This window comes from Oncorhynchus kisutch, linkage group LG12, assembly GCF_002021735.2.
Source record: "Oncorhynchus kisutch isolate 150728-3 linkage group LG12, Okis_V2, whole genome shotgun sequence".
In the NCBI taxonomy this organism is placed as follows: Eukaryota; Metazoa; Chordata; class Actinopteri; order Salmoniformes; family Salmonidae; genus Oncorhynchus; species Oncorhynchus kisutch.
Window position 1 is genome coordinate 40926913 of NC_034185.2, and position 21311 is coordinate 40948223.

General features: G+C 43.3%; 1 protein-coding gene across 3 annotated transcripts in view; it reads left to right on the top strand.

The window, feature by feature from the left end:
• The window catches only part of stxbp5a (syntaxin binding protein 5a (tomosyn)), a 153664-nt gene that overhangs the window by 124922 nt on the left and 7431 nt on the right, over positions 1–21311 (top strand). Inside the window, exons 11-22 of one of the 3 annotated variants that reach the window (XM_020496957.2) lie at positions 899–971; positions 1296–1443; positions 4590–4657; positions 5693–5733; positions 5907–6130; positions 7311–7501; positions 7685–7810; positions 8290–8441; positions 9573–9632; positions 11711–11761; positions 12864–12914; positions 18290–18571. In XM_020496957.2, the coding sequence (XP_020352546.1) occupies positions 899–971; positions 1296–1443; positions 4590–4657; positions 5693–5733; positions 5907–6130; positions 7311–7501; positions 7685–7810; positions 8290–8441; positions 9573–9632; positions 11711–11761; positions 12864–12914; positions 18290–18571 (1467 nt within the window). The remainder of the gene's footprint in view (positions 1–898; positions 972–1295; positions 1444–4589; positions 4658–5692; positions 5734–5906; positions 6131–7310; positions 7502–7684; positions 7811–8289; positions 8442–9572; positions 9633–11710; positions 11762–12863; positions 12915–18289; positions 18572–21311) is intronic. The other 2 variants (XM_020496958.2, XM_020496960.2) reach the window with 2 other exon arrangements.

Below are 21311 nucleotides of genomic sequence, written 5' to 3' on the forward strand. Positions count from 1 at the left end.
GATGAATATAGAAGGGAACAAATTCAATTATGGAAATTAGGCTTTTTGTGTGGTCATATGGAAAGATCAGCGACAGATCAATGACAGAGAGATATACAAACTAACAGATATTGATGGGCAGGCAGACAACACAGACAGCTGGACATAGATGGACTGACAGACATAGCGACAGACACCAAAGAATGAGAAACACTTAGAGAATGTCTGAAACATTCAAACAGACAAACGGAGATAGTGAGAGAAGGCAAGAGGGAGTTGGAGAGAGACAGAGCAGAGGGACATTGATTGTCAAGGTTGTGGCTGCCCTGGTTTACAATGTGTTTCTATGGGGACTTACAGCCTGTCGCTGAACTAACCCGGAAGTGAAGACACTGAATACATGTTCAAGGCTTCCAGCTCACACACTGTTCTCTCTGCACACACACGCGCACGCTTGCACCCACACACACATATGCACACACGCCCACACATAAACACACACTAACACACACACACAAACACACACATCGACCTCTTGCTCACTCAGACGCTAACAAAAGAAAACCACATTTTCATCCAACCACCTCCAATAACATACTGCTATTGTTCTGCGTTATGTACATGATAGGCATTTCAGGTCTGACATATTCTCTCATGTTCCTCAATTCAGTTCATCTTCATCCAAAGCTTTATTTAGCCAAATGGTGTTCCATAATCATGTAAACATCTAAACTCATCGTAAGTATGATATTGATATGCAATCTAAATGCTACTATATATCCCTATGGTACCAAGCCCCAAGCTAATTTTGTCAACTTCTTGAAGAGGAGCAGATTTCCAGTGAATATACACTACCTATAGTGCATTGTGATGATGAAAGACCTCCATCTTTCATTTTGTTGTTTTGTTTTCTGTGCAGATTTTCAGGAACCTTATGCTGTTGTGGTCCTTCTAGAAAAGGATTTAGTGGTGATCGACCTTGCACAAAATGGGTACGTCTGAACACATGTTAACAGACGGAACATGCTGCCAACATAAAGGATGTACTTGTAGATACTGTATTATTCAGACGTCCTGAATGCTCCTCTTCATTTAAAATACAACAGTTATTACTGCCTACATACTGTTATAACTATGTCACAAACAGGAAGTATACTTGTTCGATGCTGTACTTTCATTCATTTCCATTCTGTTGCGTGCGTCTCTTACAGTTTCTATGATTTGTACATGGCCTAGCATCATAGGGACTAAAACTGTGAGCTAAATGTAACTCTGTCCTGAAAAAAACTATTGGGTCAACATTTCCCCTCTCCCAGTTACCCCATATTCGAGAACCCCTATCCACTGACCATCCACGAGTCTCCTGTGACCTGCTGTGAGTACTATGCTGACTGCCCTGTGGACCTCATACCCGCACTTTACTCTGTTGGCTCCAGACAGAAGCGACAGGGCTACAGCAAAAAGGTACGGGACACACATCTCTATACTACACCCTCTCGGCTACAGGGCACAGGGCCGGCCCTAAGCAATAGGTGGGGTCCCCCACCTAATGGGTAAAACATTTGAGTTGTCCCCCTCTTGACAAAGGAGATTTAAAAGTAAAAATACATTTAATTTCTTGCAATTCTACACATTTTTGCCATTGAGGCGTAGAAAAAATACTGTAGTTTTAAATCACATTTTTGTCCATTCTACACATTTTGCCATGGGGCGGAGATTTATTTTTTGCAGTTTTAAAACGAATTTAATGCAATTCTACTCATTGTGCCATGGGGCGGACAGAACATTTTTCAGTTTTAAAGCTAATTTCCTACAGTTCTACAAATGTTGTCATCGGGTGGAGAGAAAATGTGCAGTTTTAAAGCAAATTTTCTGCAATTCTACACGTTTTGCGATGACTTATGCTCATTATGATAGCTGAGTGCGAGTGACTAACACAATCAATGGGAGCCCCCTGGAGGTCAGGGCCCCTTGGCACAAAGGGCCTGGTCAGTAATTCCGCCATGAGTATTACAGGGTGTAGATAGCTGGCTAGACTAACTTACCAATCAGTGACTGACATTACAAGAGGAATAATGCTGAAGCACTACTAACATTTACACTATCTAACTCTCATCAGTAAATTGAGACCCCTGCTGAGTTCCTCATTTTTAAAATAATAATTGGGTTGTGGACCCCCTAAGCAGCCGGGGGCCTTAAGTGCCAGCTTATGTCGCTTATGCCCAGGGCCGGCCTTGACTGGGCCCTACCTAATGTTCAGTACTGTGTTATGTGCTATACCATCATATCCCATCATTGTTTACGTTGAAAGTTATACAGAATATAATCTATCCCATTATATTCTACATTCCAATCCTATCTCCTGAATGTTTTATCTTTTCAAATGTATGGATTTATCCGTTCATTTATCCTACATTTTTCCTAATCCTATCTTTATTCTACCCTCTATCCTACAGTATCTCTGTTCTGCCACTTTTTATGTCATTGTATTCGTGTTATATTCTCCCCCGCTGTTGGAAATGTCACCATGTCCTGACCCTCTCCTCCCTCCATCCCCTTCTCTCCTTCCCTGTTTCTTTCTGCTGTTTGTTAAGGGGTAGCGGTGGGAAGTGTTCTTACTGAAAGATCAATGTTGAGTCATACCACGGACCTTTGTATGTGCTACTGCATTTAAAACAACGTATAAAACACATTCAAACTCTCTCAGACACATACACACACGCACACACACACACTCACACACAAGGACCTAAGCATTACTCATCCCTTTCCTCGACTGCATCTGTCACCGTGGTAAAGGTTCCCTCTCCCTCTATCTCTCAGACAAAATGACATCCCATCAGCCCAGGCTGTAGCTAAGAGAAGGCATTTGTCTCCCTCCTTTTGCTTCCCTCCTGTCTCATTCCAATGCTCTCATAATGTTTTATATAATGTGTGTAGGAAAGCTAGATTATATCTGAAATTAACTTCTCACTGATTCCTTATACAGGACCAGTCAAAAGTTTGGACAGATCTACTCATTTCAGGGTTTTTCTTTATTTGTATTATTTTCTACATTGTAGAATAGTAGTGAAGACATCAAAACTATGAAAAAACACATATGGAATCATGTAGTAACCAAAAAGTGTTACACAAATCAAAATATATTTTATATTTGAGTTTCTTCAAAGTAGCCACCCGTTGCCTTGATGACAGCTTTGCACACTCTTGGCATTCTCTCAACCAGCTTCATGAGGTTGTCACCTGGAATGCATTTCAATTAACAGGTGTGCCTTGTTAAAAGATCATTTGAAGAATGTATTTCCTTCATGCGTTTGAGCCAATCAGTTGTGTTCTGACAAGGTAGGGGTGGTATACAGAAGATAGCCCTATTTGGTAAAAGACCAAGTCCATATTATGGCAAGAACAGCTCAAATGAGCAAAGAGAAACGACAGTCCATCATTATTTTAAGACATGAAGGTCAGTCAATCCAGAACATTTCAAAACGTTTTCGTCAAGTGCAGTCGCAAGCGCTATGATGAAACTGGCTCTCATGAGGACCGCCACAGGAAAGGAAAACCCAGAGTTACCACTGCTGCAGAGGATAAGTTCATTAAAGATAACTGCCCCTCAGATTGTAGCCCAAATAAATGCTTTACTGAGTTCAAGTAACAGACACATCTCAACATCAACTGTTCAGGCCTTCATGGTGAATCTGGCCTTCATGGTCAAATTGCTGCAAAGAAACCACTACTAAAGGACACCAATAATAAGAAGACACTTTCTTGGGCCAAGAAACACGAGCAATGGACATTAGACTGGTGGAAATCTGTCCTTTAGTCTGATGAGTCCAAATTTTGGATTTTTGGTTCCAACTGCCGTGTCTTTGTGAGACCCAGAGTAGGTGAACGAATGATCTCTGCATGTGTGGTTCCCACTATGAGGCATGGAGGAGGTGTGATGGTGTGGGGTGCTTTGCTGGTGACACTGTCAGTGATTTATTTAGAATTCAAGGCACACTTAACCAGCATGGCTACCACAACATTCTGCAACGATACGGCATCCCATCTGGTTTGCGCTTAGTGGGACTATTATTTGTTTTTCAACAGGACAATGACCAAACACACATCAAGGCTGTGTAAGGGCTATTTGACAGAGAAGGAAAGTGATGGAGTGCTGCATCAGATGACCTGGCCTCTACAATCACCCGACCTCAACCCCATTGAGATTGTTTGGGATGAGTTTGACCGCAGAGTGAAGGAAAAACATTCAGCATATGTGGGAACTCCTTCAAGACTGTTGGAAAATAATTGCAGGTGAAGCTGGTTGATAGAATTGCGAAGAGAGTGCAAAGCTGTCATCAAGGCAAAGGGTGTCTACTTTGAGGAATATAAAATATATTTTTATTTGTTAAACACTTTTTACTTTACTACATGATTCCATATGTGTTATTTCATAGTTTTGATGTCTTCACTATTATTCTACAACGTTGAAAATAATACAAACAAAGAAAAACCCTTGAATGAGTAGGTGTGTCCAAACTTTTGACTGGTTCTGTACATACAGTATGTTTCAATCTCAATAATGACCATTTATTGTGTTGTCTTGTTTGTTGTATTGTGTTTTGCAGGAATGGCCCATAAGTGGTGGTAACTGGGGCCTTGGAACACAGAGCTACCCTGAGATCATCATCACTGGGTAGGAGACCAACTCTATTTAACCATATTACCTTTTCCAATCCTGCCTAGCAGTCATGATGGGGGAAAAACTCAGAGACAGGGAGAAGAAGCCTTTTATACTCTTAGAAAAAAGGATTCCAAAACAGTTCTTCGGTTGTCCCCATACCAGAACCCTTTTTGGTTCCAGGTAGAACCCTTTTTGGCTCCAGGAAGAACACTTTTGGGGTTCCATGTAGAACCCTCTGTGGAAAGGCTTCTGTATGGAATCAAAAGGGTTCTACCTGGAACCAAAAGGGGTTATTCAAAGGGTTCTCCTACGGGGACAGCCAAATAACCCTTTAAGGTTCTAGATAGCACCCCCCCGCCCCCCATGGGAGTGTAGAATACTTGAACTTTGCAAAGTGACAGTGAGGCATGGGCTTGGAAAAAGGGGTCCATTTACACTCCTCCGCCTCGCTCTCTCTCTCTTCTCATCCCCAGACACCCCTGTGTTAGTATTCTCCCCACGTTTGCCTCTCTGAGGCAAAGCTCCAGCATAGCAAAGTACACTCTTAGAAAAAAAAGGTGCTATCCAGAACCAAAAAAAGGGTTCTCGGGCTGCTCCCAAAGAAGAACCCTCTGGTTCCAGGTAGAACCCTTTTGAGTTCCATGTATAACTCTTTGGTTCCAGATAAAACCATTTTGGGTTCCATGTAGAACCCTTTCCACAGAGGATTCTACATGGAACCCAAAAGAGTTCTACCAGGAACCAAAAATGTATTCCAAGAATATCTCTCTCTGTCTCCAGCTCTCTGTTCAGCTGAAATGGCATAAAGAAAAAAACCATATAAAGAGAGATTGGAGAACGGGTGACACCAAGTGCCAGTGACAGTGTTATGGTCTCTCCTCTCGATGTATTCTTCTGTAGAGCTGAATCTAGAATATAATCAGAGGTGAAGCCAAGCTGAATCATTAGAACTGTGGGTGTGTGTGCAGGAAGCTGAAGTCGTAATGATTCCCTCTCTCTTTCTCTGCCCACTCTCCTTTCTTCGCGCTTTTCCTCTCTTTTTCACAGGCATGCTGATGGGACTGTGAAGTTTTGGGATGCTTCTGCAAGTAAGTGCCTTTACATGGACTTCCTTACATATAATATCTTGGCCTAGATGGCCTTAAAGTGTGATTAACCAGAAGTCAACAAGGAGTCAACATGTTGCACAGTTTCCCAACTCTGTACTGTCTACTAATGTCCCTGGCGCGTAACTGAGCTCTCTCCTGTTTTTTTCCCCCAGTAATGCTCCAGGTACTATACAAGCTGAAGACGGCCAAGGTGTTTGAGAAGAGCAGGAATAATAAGGAGGAAAAGCAGAACACAGAGATTGTGGACGAGGACCCGTTTGCCATCCAGATCATGGCCTGGTGTCCTGAGAGCAGGATGCTGTGTGTGGCCGGGGTGTCTGCCAACCTCATCATATACCGCTTCAGCAAGCAGGAGATCACCACCGAGGTCGTACAGGTGGGTCAGTGTTTGTGTGTTCACCATTTCTCTGTGCTTACCATGTTTAATTGTTGGATAGTGTAAACTGAGAAACATACCCATTTATTATTTATGCTTAAAGCCTGTATGTAGCCTGTATGCCAGTATGTATGCCATGACAACAGACACACAGTGTAGTGGTAAATATAGCCACCCGTAGACAGCTAGATTCTCCCTTCTCTCATTAGTGGCTAAGTGATGTTTCTTGTGTCCTGAAGACTGTTCCTAGAGACAGTGTTTACCCCTTCACTCCTACGGCCTCCCAATGCCCCATTAGATGAGTCTCCAGCCAGTAAGAACACAATGTGGCTGCCATGACAACACACACACACGGTTAACAACCTAACCAGTGGATCATTATTTTGCGGCAGCTGTGAGAGGTGAATTGACGTGAGTTGTTGGAATGCCTTGTCAGTGTTACGTCAGGGGGTATGCGTTTGGTTAACCATGATGCCTTGGGTCTGTCGGTCGATCAGGGGGTATGCGTTCGGTCTGTCTGTCTGTCTGTCTGAGATCAAGTATGTGACCTGTGGAGAGATTGAGAGCAGAGTTTAAACAGCAGTGAATCTTACAATTAGGAGAGGAGCTTCTCTTCTCACAGGGCAATCTTTACCCCCAACCCCAGATACAGAGAGAGGAAGGGAGAAAGAGAGGTAGAGAGAAAAGAGGGCACAGATCAGAATCACATACACATTCCAATACTGCTAATTAGACTCCCATCATGCACCAGCGCACCCACGCCCCCACACCCTGGTGATTGGTTGTGTGTGTGTGGGGTTGGGGGGGAGTGGCGGTGCAGTCCAGTAGCCTGAAGGAGGACTTAGAAGAAACCCTGGGATATCTTCACTTCAGAGCACCTCCTTGACCTTGCAATCACCCCCCACAAAAACACACTCACTCACTCACACACACACACACACACACACACACACACACACACACACACACCAGAAGGCAAAGCCACTCACCAGGTTGACATGCTGAGACCATTTGTAGGTGTCCTTATAGATGAAGAGTCCTTCTCTCTTTGAAGAGACACTGTTAGCTTTCACTGATTCAAGTGGTGGGAAAGAAACTGCTCAGAAGGCACTTTAGTCATATTGAAATAAAGGCTGCTTAACTTTCAGAATTGAGTTTCTGGAATGTGTGTGTACCCCAGCTGTTGGAGGTGCGTTTGCAGTACGAGGTGAATGACATGGAGTCCCCTCCAGAGGGGGGAGGAGGGGGTGACCGTGACCTGCCCACCCCCGGAGCAGCCTCACCCAGCCCCCAGACCACTGGACCCCCGACACACCCCTCCACCAGCAGCAACTCCTCTGACGGGGTCCGAGACAACGTACCCTGCCTTAAGTATGCACCCTGCACCATCACCAGATCACATACAGTACTTACCATACACAAACATTCCATCTCTGCAACAAAGTGGGCATTTGGGATACACCACTTAGCTACCCACCCATAGGCTATCCAACTGGGAGGGGAGCTACCCCCCCCTCTTCCTCTCTCTTTCTTTCTCTCCCTCTCCATCTGTAGGGTGCGTAGTACCCCTCTAAAGCAGTCTCCAGGGTACCAGGTAGATTTGGTGGTGCAGCTGGTGTGGGTGAGTGGAGAGCCCCCCCAACAGATCACAAGCCTGGCCCTCAACTCCTCCTACGGCCTGTAAGTATAAGGTGATAGACAGTGTATCTATATGAGATTTACTGTGCACCCTAATGAAACAACCCAATATGGCAGTTAAATCTGGAGCTGTGTGCAAACCAACCAAGGATACTGTAAAAGTAAGATACGTTTTAAGGAGTGGTCGATATCTCAACCTGAGTAACAAGTCCTCAATTCAAAGCGTCAAAATGTGGTTTTGAGCCCTGGTTTTGGGCCCGTTTGATATGATTTTCCTAGTACAGCCAAGCTGGAATGGAATCAAGCCGTGTCAACACAATTTATGTCTGCTGGGAAATTCAGACGGAGACTTCTGCTGCTTTGCTTTCTGGTAGAACTAGCTACATCTCACCTGAACCCCAATTTCATGTATATTTTCATCATATCTCCCTCTCTCAACTTCTCCTCCTCTCCTCTCCCCCTTCTCTCTCTATCTCTCCCTACCCCTACTCCCCCCCCCCTCCACTTCCTCTCTCCAACAGGATTGTGTTTGGGAACAGTAATGGTCTGGCGGTGGTGGACTACCTCCAGAAGACAGTGCTGTTGAACCTGGGGACAGTAGAGCTGTATGGGTCTAACGATCCCTACCAGAGGCAGCCTCGCTCTCCACGCAAAACACGCCAGCCTTCCGGAGGTAATGGTAAAGACTGTTACCAGGTCACTGATTTACCACCAAGCAGATAGCTCTATGTAGGCTTGTACTATATATGGACATTCAGTACAGTCTTTTGTAGTCTAGTACTAGATTTGGTTTATGTCATCTTAATTAAACTACTACTTATAGGTATGTAGATATGGGCTGATGCAGTATTATACAATGTTATAGGGATGAGAGGTATATTTGGTAGATGTGCTTACAGACTGTTCAGACTGTATCACATGCACATGCAGGCAGTCAAGAAATAGCAATGGTGGTGGTGACGAGGTTGTGTGAGGTTCTCTGTCTCCTCTGTCTCCTCTGTCTCTGTATCTTTGCAAATCCTTGAGAGGATTTTGAATGGTATCTAAATAGTTATTTTGACGACTCAGTACATCTCTCTGTGGTGCCTGGCTGGCACACACACTCAGACACACGTCTTCCTTTCCTACACACACCCTGTCAGTGCAGCACTGTGTTATTGACAGTCAGCAGCGTCACTGACTGCATTATGACATACTGCCACCTTCTGTTCAGTGATTGTACTACAGACTTCAGCATCACCAAATCAATGCCAATAACTGCTGTGGTGTAATGACTCTGTAACCTGCGTTGCTTAGCAACAGCTTGATGAGAAAATTAGAAGTGTGTGTTTGTGTGTGTGTGTGTGCAGCATCTGGTGTAATTGACTTTGGTTAGCGGTGGGCTGGCACCTGTCAGAGTGTGGGGTCTGAGCAGTAATGACGTCTCCAGCTGTGCCGTCTGTCCTACCCACAGGACTAGAGTCTGTCTGTCTGTCTGTCTGTCTGTCTGTCTGCCTGCCTGCCTGCCTGCCTGCCTGCCTGTCTGTCTGCCTGTCTGCCTGTCTGCGTGCCTAGAACTTCTGGCTCTATGTACAGGAAGGTTGGGGCAATGGCACAGCAAAAGGGCAATGGCTTGGATAGCAGTCTGTTTAGTCTGTTTCACCTCTGGTCTCTTTGGCAGGGAAAATGGCGCTATACTCAAATTAAACCTACATATCATGAACTCTTATCAAACAGAAAGGAGAAAAGGACAGAGTGCATGTAATCTGCAGTTTGATAATAATGATATCTAATGTCGTGCAATGTCTGTCTTTTCCGCTTGTAGGCCTGTGTGATATCAACGAGGGCTCTGCCTCGGAAGACCGCTGCAAGTCCCCCACTTCAGGTGAACTGTCTTTCAGCATGTTAGAGTTAGCATTACACTGGTACCCACATCAGTTACAACACCTACTGACTTTACCCACAACCCATTGTTTAGTAACAGGTGGGTTGTGGATAATAAGCATGATTCACTTGAAGACTGTATATTGACCTAACCTGAAAATTATGAATTCAGTGTAAACAACATTCAATTCAAAATCATGGGCATTAATAAGGAGTTAGTCACCCCTTTGCTGCTATAACAGCCTCCACTCTTCTGCGAAGGCTTTCCACTAGATGTTGGAACATTGCTGCTGGGACTTGCTTCCATTCAGCCACAAGAGTATTAGTGAGGTCGGGCACTGATGTTGGGCGATTAGGTTTGGCTCGCAGTCGCTGTTCCAATTCATCTAAAAGGTGTTCGATGGGGTTGAGGTCAGGGCTCTGTGCAGGCCAGTCAAGGACATTCTACTGCCAATGTTTGTCTGTGGAGATTACATTGATTTTATACAGCTGTCAGCAACGTGTGTGGCTGACATAGCCGAATCCACTCATTTTAAGGGGTGTCCACATACCTTTGTGTATATAGTGTATTTGCATGCAATTCTATTAGAATGCATCAGCGAGATTTGGTTGCTATTGGTAAATATGGTTTTCTCTTAGAGGTCACACCTTTGGATGTCAAACCTTTGGATGTTACAGTTCTCTGACTGTGAAAGTTTGATTTCAGGCAGACTTTATTGACTTTTGTTACAGGTCTCAGTTGTGTACTGACACGTCATACTTTCAATAAAATAGAAAGTATGTATCAGATTGATTTTGGCAGTTGTTTTAGTATGTTTTATCAAAACCTGAGACATTAGCAGTAAACTGCGGAGAGACCACTATGATTCTGAATTGCCTAGACAGTTAAAGACCATAAAACTCACTTAATTTGTGAGTACTCTGAAGTCAGTCCAAGATATAAACTCATATCCTATTTGGTAAGAATCAATATAATATAAGGTTTGTTTAGTTTATATGGACTTTACAGTCTTGGAAAACCTCAATAATCCCATTAAAATCAGAAAAAAAGGTTTTTCTAGGATCCTACGATTTGCCAAAATCTATTTTTTTTCTATCTAGGATATTGTCTGTCTTCCAGACCTCATATTTTGTTTGGACTTTTATAGGACCTGATGTTGTGGTTTTCTTTCCAGTGGGTTTTACTCATATAATGCTGTGGCATTTGCAGATCTAGATTTGATATGAAACTGAAAACTTCCAACTTCCCGAGTTCCAAGTGAGATCGGATCATGTAGCTAGGAGATGCCGATTAAATTATAGATTGTTGACAAACTAAATATTTATTTATTACCTAAAGTATATGGAACAGGTCAACAACAAACAACACCTTTCACACAACGTAATCCAAACATCTGCCCGTTGTTCGATTTGCACAAACAAATGGTTACTGTCAAGACAAGGTGCCTCCTCGATGCCCTGCCCTCGACATCTATTCTCGGTTTTCTAAATTAGCATTTGAGGTGACGAGGCATGCTAATGAGAGAACAACCCAGTTCCATCTCATTACTGGGAGCTTGATATTAAAACACAGACATTGAGGCTCAAACACAGAGCTGAGCTGCTTTTTAAAAGGTCCCAAGACTGAAATCCCACTGCAAGCTATGTTCCAGGTGTTCAGCCAACTACGCCAACCCCCAACGTCTGGTGTTGCTAGCTAGACACTGCCTCAGTTCACCTGCTATTTATGAGGATGGCATATTGGACATGCAGTCTTGACTTGCGCATATGTCTCTTCCTAATTGATATTCTAGAGTCGTCGGGAGAGTCAACAAGGCTTTAAAGCTTTGTGCCGCTAAGAAAATAATTAGTCTGAGCAAAAATGTACACAATGTCAACAAATATTCTGCATGCACCCAGGTAGTGTTGGAACTGAAGATTGAGGTAAACTGCTACCAATTGGTTTACATGTTACAATGATAACAAGCAGAAAAACAGTCCTTCCACAAATGGACACATTTCGGGAAAAGTGATTGGTAGGCGTTATGGTAAAGTACCAGGATGTTTCTAACTGCACGTTTATCTACTTCCTCCCAAAAGTGTTGGCGTTAAACCATCAGCAATTCTACAATGGAAGTGGGGGTAGAGGAGGTAAGAGTGGCCAAAGACTTCAACCCTGGAGTAGTTTGGTCAGGGATAGTACACTGTATAAAATAAGGTGTCCGCCCCTGTTTTCTTCTAACAACCTGTCTCTGTCTCTGTTTCATAGTCACTTCAGTGGCACTGAATCACTGTTTGACTTAGAAAACACTAAAATAATATGCACACACCCACACTCTTATAACGGTATACCCTAGACCACCATTGCATGCTACATGTTTGTAGCACGATTGTCACATCGTGAAATGTGCCTGTGGCAAATGTCCTTATCAGCCTCAACGATTGTTCCACCTTCACCCCCGCTCCTGATTGGCTGTCTGTCTGTCTGTAGTTATGACATCACAGCAGTCTATTTGTATTCAATCTGTTCTGTCTGTCCGACACCGTTGACTTTGCAGCAAGGTTTATATTCACTACCATTCTCTACCTCGTAGATTTAGGGAAATTATCAGTTTTAAGAAGTGCTGTCTTTGCTGACAATACAAATTCTGTGTGCAATTCTGTTTGCAAGGTGTCTGTAACATTAGTTAATAAGGAATAGAAATGGACTGTAATTTTGGAGGCTCCAAAAGTTAATGTAGTTCTGACTACTTAGCTAACAGTGCCTTGTAGGCCTCCCCAGAGATACACCTTCTCTGCTTGCACTGTATTGTCCTTCCACTGTCTTCTTCCATCCTGCTCACTTCCTGTTTCCTGTTACCTTCCTGTCCTCGATGCATGCTCCTGTGATGAGGGGTTCTTAATGAATGTGTATCTTCTTACAATTCCTCTCTTCCAGGGCACTGTGTGTGCGACGTACGACAGCTTACTTCCTTGTTGTTATTTTGACCGTTCCAGCATTCCTCTTTGATTCAACAGGGTTGTCTTCCTCTGATGCTCTAATGCTTCCTTCCTGTTTCATTCTAAAGCATTTTGCCTCCAATGAAGCACAATAAAGCAATGCCCAGCAATGTGTATGTATTGTAATGCTATAAGCACAACCACAGCTCAGTCCTATCTGCTAGTTCCCAACTCCTAGCTTCTAGCTAGCTTTGCATGGCCTGTCGTGTTAGCTTAGGTGTGTTTGTAAAGAGGGATGTTCTCTTTTTTCCAGCAAAGATGTCACGGAAATTAAGCTTGCCTACTGAGCTAAAGCCAGACTTGGGTAAGCCTTAACTTCGTGTTTACAATTTTGCTTTTCTAAAAAAAAAAATTCCAAAAACTGGACTCGCACTGTATCCTCAAGTCCAAATGGTCTCACGATATGAGCATCTCAAAGGAATACTATGAGTTCCATAGTTAGGCTACTATCCATGAATAGAACCTTATGTAGTTTTCTATAAGATGTTATCGTACATATATTGCACTAGGGTTGGCAAAGAGCCCCGTCGACTACCAAATTGATAGCATCCTATGGATTTCCTCAGAAATACAGTCAGGCTAACTAACTAACGATCATCATTTGGCAGTCTCTCTGCTACTTCTTGAGATAAACCTGGAGATAAGAGGTGGAGAGGACAGAAAGCAAATTATTATTATTCTATCTTTTTTTTTACCCCCTTTTTCTCCCCAACTTCAATCTTGACCCATTGCTGCAACTCCCCAACTGGCTCGGGAGGCGAAGGTCGAGTCATGCGTCCTCCGAATCATGACCTGTCAAACCGAGCTTCTTAACACCCGCTCGCCAGAAACCAGCCGCACCATTGTGTCGGAGGAAACACCGTTCACCTGACGACCGAGTTCAGCGTGCAGGCACCCGGCCCGCCACAAGGAGCTGCTAGAGCGTGATGAGTCCCCCCGGCCGAACCCTCCCCTAACCCGGACGTAGCTAGGCCAATTGTACGCCGCCCTATGGGACCCCTGATCACGGCCGGGTGTGATACCACCCGGGATCAAACCCGGGTCTGTAGTGGCGCTGCGATGCAGTGTCTTAGACCGCTGGGCTACTCGGGAAGCCCAGCAAAAGAAATTGTAGAGAACTTAACAAAAGTTCTACTACAACACATTTTGGTTGGATATTTTACCAACTGCTACGGTAAACTAACCAGCACACTGTTGCACAATAGAGCTTTCTGTGTATGTGTGTGTTCAGAAGCTTTCTCTTCCTCTTTTCTGTTTCTCTATTTGTTTATTTTGTGATTAGTCTTTTCAAAAAGTTCAAATGTTTTCTTATAGGTGACCGACAGATGCAACTACAGAACAAAATGTCCTTTAACTTTGTTTTATCTGCACAGTTTATCCAAAACAAAAAGCACAATTTCCTTCCTAGGATGCCCAAATGGCAGAAATCATTGAATGGGAAAGAGAGGGTTATTTGGTCAGCACCTTGAATGTGCCAAATCTGTCTGATGCAGGGATAATATAGTCTGGTAAATATTTTGAGAAGTGTTGACATATACAGTGCCTTACAAAAGTATTCATTCCCCTTGGCGTTTTTCCTATTTTGTTGCATTACAACCTGTAATTTAAATAGATTTTAATGGACATACACAAAATAGTCCAAATTGGTGAAGTGAAATTAAAGAAATGACTTGTTTAAAAAAAAAAGTAAAACGGAAAAGTGGTGATTGCATATGTATTCACCCCCTTTGCTATGAAGCCCCTAAAATAGATCTGGTGCAACGAATTACCTTCAGAAAAGCCCACCTGTGTGCAATCTAAGTGTCACATGATCTGCCACATGATTCAGTATATATACACCTGTTCTGAAAGGTCCCAGAGTCTGCAACACCACTAAGCGGTGTTGGCACCATGAAAACCAAGGAGCTTTCCAAACAGGTCAGAAACAAAGTTGTGGAGAAGTACAGATCAGGGTTGGGTTATAAAAAAAGATATGAAACTTTGAACATCCCAAGGAGCACCATTAATCCATTATTAAAAAACGGAACAAATATGGCACCACAACAAACCTACCAAGAGCGGGCCGCCCACCAAAACTCATGGACCAGGCAAGGAGGCCATTAATCAGAGGCAACAAAGAGACTAAAGATTACCCCTAAAGGAGCTGCAAAGCTCCACAGCGGAGATTGGACTATCTGTCCATAGTAGAGGTCAACCGATTAATCGGAATGGCCGATTTAATTAGGGCCTATTTCAAGTTTTCATAACAATCGGTAATCTGTATTTTTGGACACCAATTGCGGATGATAAAAATAAAACATGTTTTAAATATATATATATATATATATATATATATATATATATATATATATATATATATATATTACACCTTTACTTAACTAGGCAAGTCAGTTAAGAACAGATTCTTATTTTCAATGATGGCCTAGGAACGGTGGGTTAACTGCCTTGTTCAGGGGCAGAACGTCAGATTTTTACCTTGTCGTTTTTGCAACCTTCCGGTTACTAGTCCAACGCTCTAACCACCTGCCTTACATTGCACTCCACGAGGAGCCTGCGTGGCAGGCTGACTACCTGTTACGCGAGGGCAGCAAGAAGCCAAGGTAAGTTGCTAGCAAGCATTAACTTATAAAAAAACATCAATCTTAACATAATCACTAGTTAACTACACATGGTTGATGATATTACTCGTTTATCTAGCGTGCCCTGCGTTGCATATAATCGATGCGGTGCCTGTTAATTTCTCATCGAATCACAGCCTACTTCGCCAAAGGGGTGATGATTTAACAAGCGCATTTGTGAAAAAAGCACTGTCGTTGCACCAATGTGTACCTACCCATAAACATCAATGCCTTAGTTTAAAATCAATACACAAGTATATATTTTTAAACCTGCATATTTAGTTAATATTGCCTGCTAACATGAATTTCTTATAACTAGGGAAATTGTGTCACTTCTCTTGTGTTCCGTGCAAGCAGTCAGGGTATATGCAGCAGTTTGGGCCGCCTGGCTCGTTGCAAACTGTGTGAAGTCCATTTATTCCTAACAAAGACTGTAATTAATTTGCCAGAATTGTACATAATTATGACATAACATTGAAGGTTGTACAATGTAACAGCAATATTTAGACTTAGGAATGCCATCTGTTAGACAGAATAAATGTTTTGTTTTCGAAATGATAGTTTCCCAATTGGACCATATTAATGACCAAAGGCTCGTATTTCTGTGTGTTATTATGTTATAATTAAGTCTATGATTTGATATTTGATAGAGCAGTCTGACTGAGCGATGATAGGCAGCAGCAGGCTCGTAAGTATTCATTCAAACAGCGCTTTTGTGCGTTTGCCAGCAGCTCTTCGCTGTGCTTCAAGCATTGAGCTGTTTATGACTTCAAGCCTATCAACTCCCGAGATTAGGCTGGGGTAACCGATGTGAAATGGCTAGCTAGTTAGCGCAGGGGGCGCTAATAGCGTTTCAGTCAGTGACGTCACTTTTTCCCCATGCTCTGCAAGGGCTGCCGCTTTTGGGGAGCGATGGGTAACGATGCTTCGAGGGTGGCTGTTGTCGATGTGTTCCTGGTTCGAGCCCAGGTAGGGGCGAGGAGAGGGACGGAAGCTATACTGTTACACTGGAAATACTATAGTGCATTTAAGAACATCCAATAGTGAAAGGTATATGAAATACAAATTGCATAGAGAGAAATAGTCATATAATTCCTATAATAACTACAACCTAAAAATTCTTACCTGGGAATATTGAAGACTCATGTTAAAAGGAACCACCAGCTTTCATATGTTCTGAGCAAGGAACTTAAACGTTAGTTTTTACATGGCACATATTGCACTTTTACTTTCTTCTCCAACACTTTTTGTTTTTGCATTATTTAAACCAAATTGATCATGTTTCATTATTTATTTGAGGCTAAATTGATTTTATTGATGTATTATATTAAGTTAAAATTAAAGTGTTCATTCAGTATTGTTGTAATTGTCATTATTACAAATACATTTTAAAAAATTGTCCGATTAATCGGTAATAATTCGGTCGACCTCTAGTCCATAGGTCCACTTTAAAAGCCATACACTCCACAGAGCTGGGCTTTACGGAAGAGTGGCCAGAAAAATGCCATTGCTTAAAGAAAAAGCAAACATGTTTGGTGCTAGCCAAAAGGCATGTGGGAGACTCCCCAAACATATGGATGAAGGTACACTGGTCAGATGAGACAAAAATTGAGCTTTTTGGACATCAAGGACAACACTATGTCTGGCACAAACACAACACCTCTCATCGCCCCGAGATACCATCCCCACAGTGAAGCATGGTGGTGGCAGCATTATGCCGTGTGGATGTTTTTAAGTTTTGACTGGGAAACTGGTCAGAATTAAAGGAATGATGGATGATGCTAAATAAACAGAAATTATTGAGGGGAACCTGTTTCAGTCTTTCAGAGATTTGGGACTGGGACGGAGCTTCACCTTCCAGCAGCACAGTGACCCTAAGCATACTGCTAAAGCAACACTCGAATGGTTTAAGGAGAAACATTTAAATATCTTGGAATGGCTTAGTCAAAGCCCAGACCTCAATCCAATTGAGAATCTGTGGTATGACTTAAAGATTGCTTTCCACCAGTGGAACCCATCCAACTTGAAGGAGCTACAGCACTTTTGACTTGAAGAGTGGGCAAAAATCCCAGTGGATAGATGTGCCAAGCTTATAGAGACATACCCCAAGAGACTTGCAGCTATAATTGCCGCAGAAGGTGGCTCTACAAAGTTTTGACTTTGGAGGGGGGGGGGGGGGGGGGGGGGGGTGAATAGTTATGCACGCTCATGTTTTCTGTTTTTTTGTCTTATAAAATAAAACATATTTTGCATATTCAAAGTGGTAGGCATGTTGTGTAAATAAAATGTAACGAAATAAATCTAGGTTCTAAGGCAACAAATTAGGAAAAATGCCAAGGGGGGTGAATACTTTCGCAAGCCACTGTAACACACTAACTAAGTGTTTAGACATTGTTTATGAAGTTTAGTTAATTCATCATCCCATTTAATTCTTATTAACTTAATCATTATCAACTCACCAATTGCTATTAAGACTAAAAAGACTCTATTGGCGTATTAAATTGAAACCTTGTTTAAGGTTGTGATGATGGGTGTGTTGTTTTTATTGATTAATAAAATCAGTCAAGTACAAGGCTGTAAAGTTTTAGTGACATCTCCCCATGGGTCTCTCTCCTACATGCCAAATGTTCTTTATGTGCTGACTCTTCATTTTATGAGTTCCATCTGCCCCAGAGATAAAAGTTGTTTTATATTCATTGTGACCCATCTGGACCTCAAACTTTTAGTTTACCACGTAAGGAAAAAGGTTTTCCCCGCAGTTTTTTTGTGTACTGTTAAAAAGATACAGTACATCTGCTGATCCACAGCTATTTTACTACATTTTATAAGGTGTTATAGACCTTTTTAATATGTCTGCTCACTGTTTGCTTCTCCCGACTCTAAATGCTCTTTTAGCTGAGTGATACAATAATGTTTTAACCGCAATGTTTGTCATATGCCAACTGCAGTCTAACAACCATACAGTTGTTTACAGTATTCAGGTACTGTATGTTTGTGTGTTGTGTGTATTCTCTCTCTGTGTGTGCGGGTGCTTTACCTTTCTGTGCCCTCTCCTCTACTGTCCTCCTGTCTGTATGTCCTCCGCGGGGCGCCAACCCACTAGACCACCGGGACAACTCCTTCAGCCGCTCACGCTCCTCCTCCGTCACCTCCATTGACAAGGAGGCACGCGAGGCCATCACCTCCTTCCACTTCTGTGAGACATTCGCTCGGAAGGGGGACAGCACCATCACACCCTGCCTGTACGTGGGCACTTCCCTGGGCACAGTGCTGGCTGTGGCCCTCAACTTGCCTCCTGCTGGGGAACAGAGGCTACTGCAGCCTGTCATCGTCTTGCCTAGCGGTGGGTGTCTGGGTTATGTGTAAATGGATGAGTGTGTGTGTGATTGTGCGAGTATGCAAATGAGTACATAAGGCATGCTAACAACTCTTTGCTATATGTTATCATGTTTCTGTACACACATTACATCTGGCTCTACACATAATCTACAGTACCAGTCAAAAGTTTGGACACACCTACTCATTCTAGGGTTTTTCTTTATTTTTAAATTTTTTTTCTACATTGTGGAATAATAGAAGATATCAAATCAAAGTTTATTTGTCACATGCGCCGAATACAACAAGTGTAGACCTTACCGTGAAATGCTTACTTACAACTCGTTAATCAACAGTACAGTTCAAGAAAAGTTAAGAAAATATTTATAAAAAAAACAACAGTAAAATATAATAAAAAGTAACACAATAACATAACAATAACGAGGCTATATACTGGGGGTACCGGTACTGAGTCAGTGTGCAGGGGTACAGGTTAGAGGTAATTTGCCCATGTAGGTAGGGGTGAAGTGACTATGCATAGACAATAAACAGTGAGTAGCAGCAGTGTACAAATGGAGGGGGTGGGGTCAATGTAATAGTCCGGTGGCCATTTTATTAATTGTTCAGCAGTCTTATGGCTTGGGGTTAGAAGCTGTTAAAGAGCCTTTTTTGTCCTAGGCGCTCCAGTACCACTTGCCGTGAGGTAGCAGAGAAAACAGTCTATGACTTGGGTGACTCGATTCTGACAATTTTATGGGCTTTCCTCTGACACCACCTATTATATAGGTATTGGATTGCAAGAAGCTTGGCCTCCGTGATGTAGTGGGCCATACGAACTACCCTCTGTAGCGCCTTACGGTCAGATGCCGAGCAGTTGCCATACGAGGCGGTGATGCAACCGGTGCTCTCTGTTACAGCTGTAGAACTTTATGAGGATCTGGGGACCTATGCAGAATCTTTTCAGTCTCCTGAGGGGGAAAAGGTTTTGTTGTACCATCTTCACGACTGTCTTGGTGTGTTTGGACAATGATAGATCGTTGGTGATATGGACACCAAGAAACTTTCTAACTCTCGCCCCGCTCCACTACAGTCCCATTGATGTTAATGGGGGCCTGTTCGGCCCACCTTTTCTTGCAGTTCACTATCAGCTCCTTTGTCTTGCTCACATTGAGGGAGAGGTTGTTGTCCTGGCACCACACTGACCGTTCTCTGACCTCCTCCCTATCGGCCGTCTCATCGTTGTTGGTGATCAGGCCTACTACTTTTGTGTCGTCAGCAAATTTAGTGATGGTGTTGGAGTCATGTTTGGCCATGCAGTCGTGGGTGAACAGGGAATACAGGAGAGGACTAAGTACACACTACTGAGTGGCCCCAGTGTTAAGGATCAGCATTGCAGACAAGTTGTTGCCTACTCTTACCACCTGGGGACGGCCCGTCAGGAAGTCCAAGGTCCAGTTGCAGAGGGAGGTGTTTAGTCCCAGGGTCCTTAGCTTAGTGATGAGCTTCGTGGGCACTATGGTTTTGAACGCTGAGCTGTAGTCAATGAACAGCATTCTCACATAGGTGTTCCTTTTGTCCAGGTGGGAGTGCAATCTGTTGGGGCGGTTTGAGCAGTGGAGTGGGTCTAGGGTATCTGGGAGGATGCTGTTGATGTGAGCCATGACCAGCCTTTCAAAGCACTTCATTTAGGCAGGTTACCATCGCTTCCTTGGCCACAGGGACTGTGGTGGTCTGCTTGAAAAATATTACAGACTCAGTCAGGAAGAGGTTGAAAATGTCAGTGAAGACACTTGCCAGTTGGTCCGTGCATGCTTTGAGTATACGTCCTAGTAATCCATCTGGCCCCGCGGCTTTGTGAATGTTGACCTTTTTAAAGGTCTTGCTCACATCGGCTACCGAGAGCATTATCACACAGTCCTCCAGAACAGCTGGTGCTCTCGTACATGCTTCAGTCAATGTTGCTTGCCTCGAAGCGAGCATAAAAGGCATTTAACTCATCTGGTAGGCTCGTGTCACTGGGCAGCTCGCGTCTGGGTTTCCCTTTGTAGTCCGTAATAGTTTTCAAGCCCTGCCACATCCGACGAGCGTCAGAGCCGGTGTAGTAGGATTCAATTTTAATCCTGTATTGACGCCTTGCTTGTTTGATGGTTCGTCTGAGGGCATAGCGGGATTTCTTATGGGTGCGGCTTGCCTTTAGCTCAATGCGGATGTTGCCTGTAATGCATGGCTTCTGGTTGGGATATGCAGTCACTGTGGGGACGACGTCATCGATGAACTTATTGATGAAGCCGATGATAGAGGTGGTGTACTCCTCAATGTCATTGGATGAATCCCGGAACATATTCCAGTCTCTACTAGCAAAACAGTCCTGTTGCGTAGCATCCGCACCATCTGACCACTTCCGTATTGAGTGAGTCACTGGTACTTCCTGTTTTAGTTTTTGCTTGTAATCAGGAATCAGGAGGATGGAATTATGGTCGGATTTACCAAATGGTGGGCGTGGGAGAGCTATGCATCTCTATGTGTGGATTAAAGGTAGTATAGAGTTTTGTTTCCTCTGGTTGCACATGTGACATGCTGGTAAAAAGTTGGTAAAACTGTTTTAGGTTTGCCTGTATTAACGTTCCCGGCCACTAGGAGAGCCGCTTCTGGGTGAGTATTTTCTTGTTTATGGCCTTATCAAGTTGGTTGAGAGCGGTCTTAGTGCCAGCATCGGTCTGTGGTGGTAAATGGAAAGCTATGAATAATATAGATGAGAACTCTCTTGG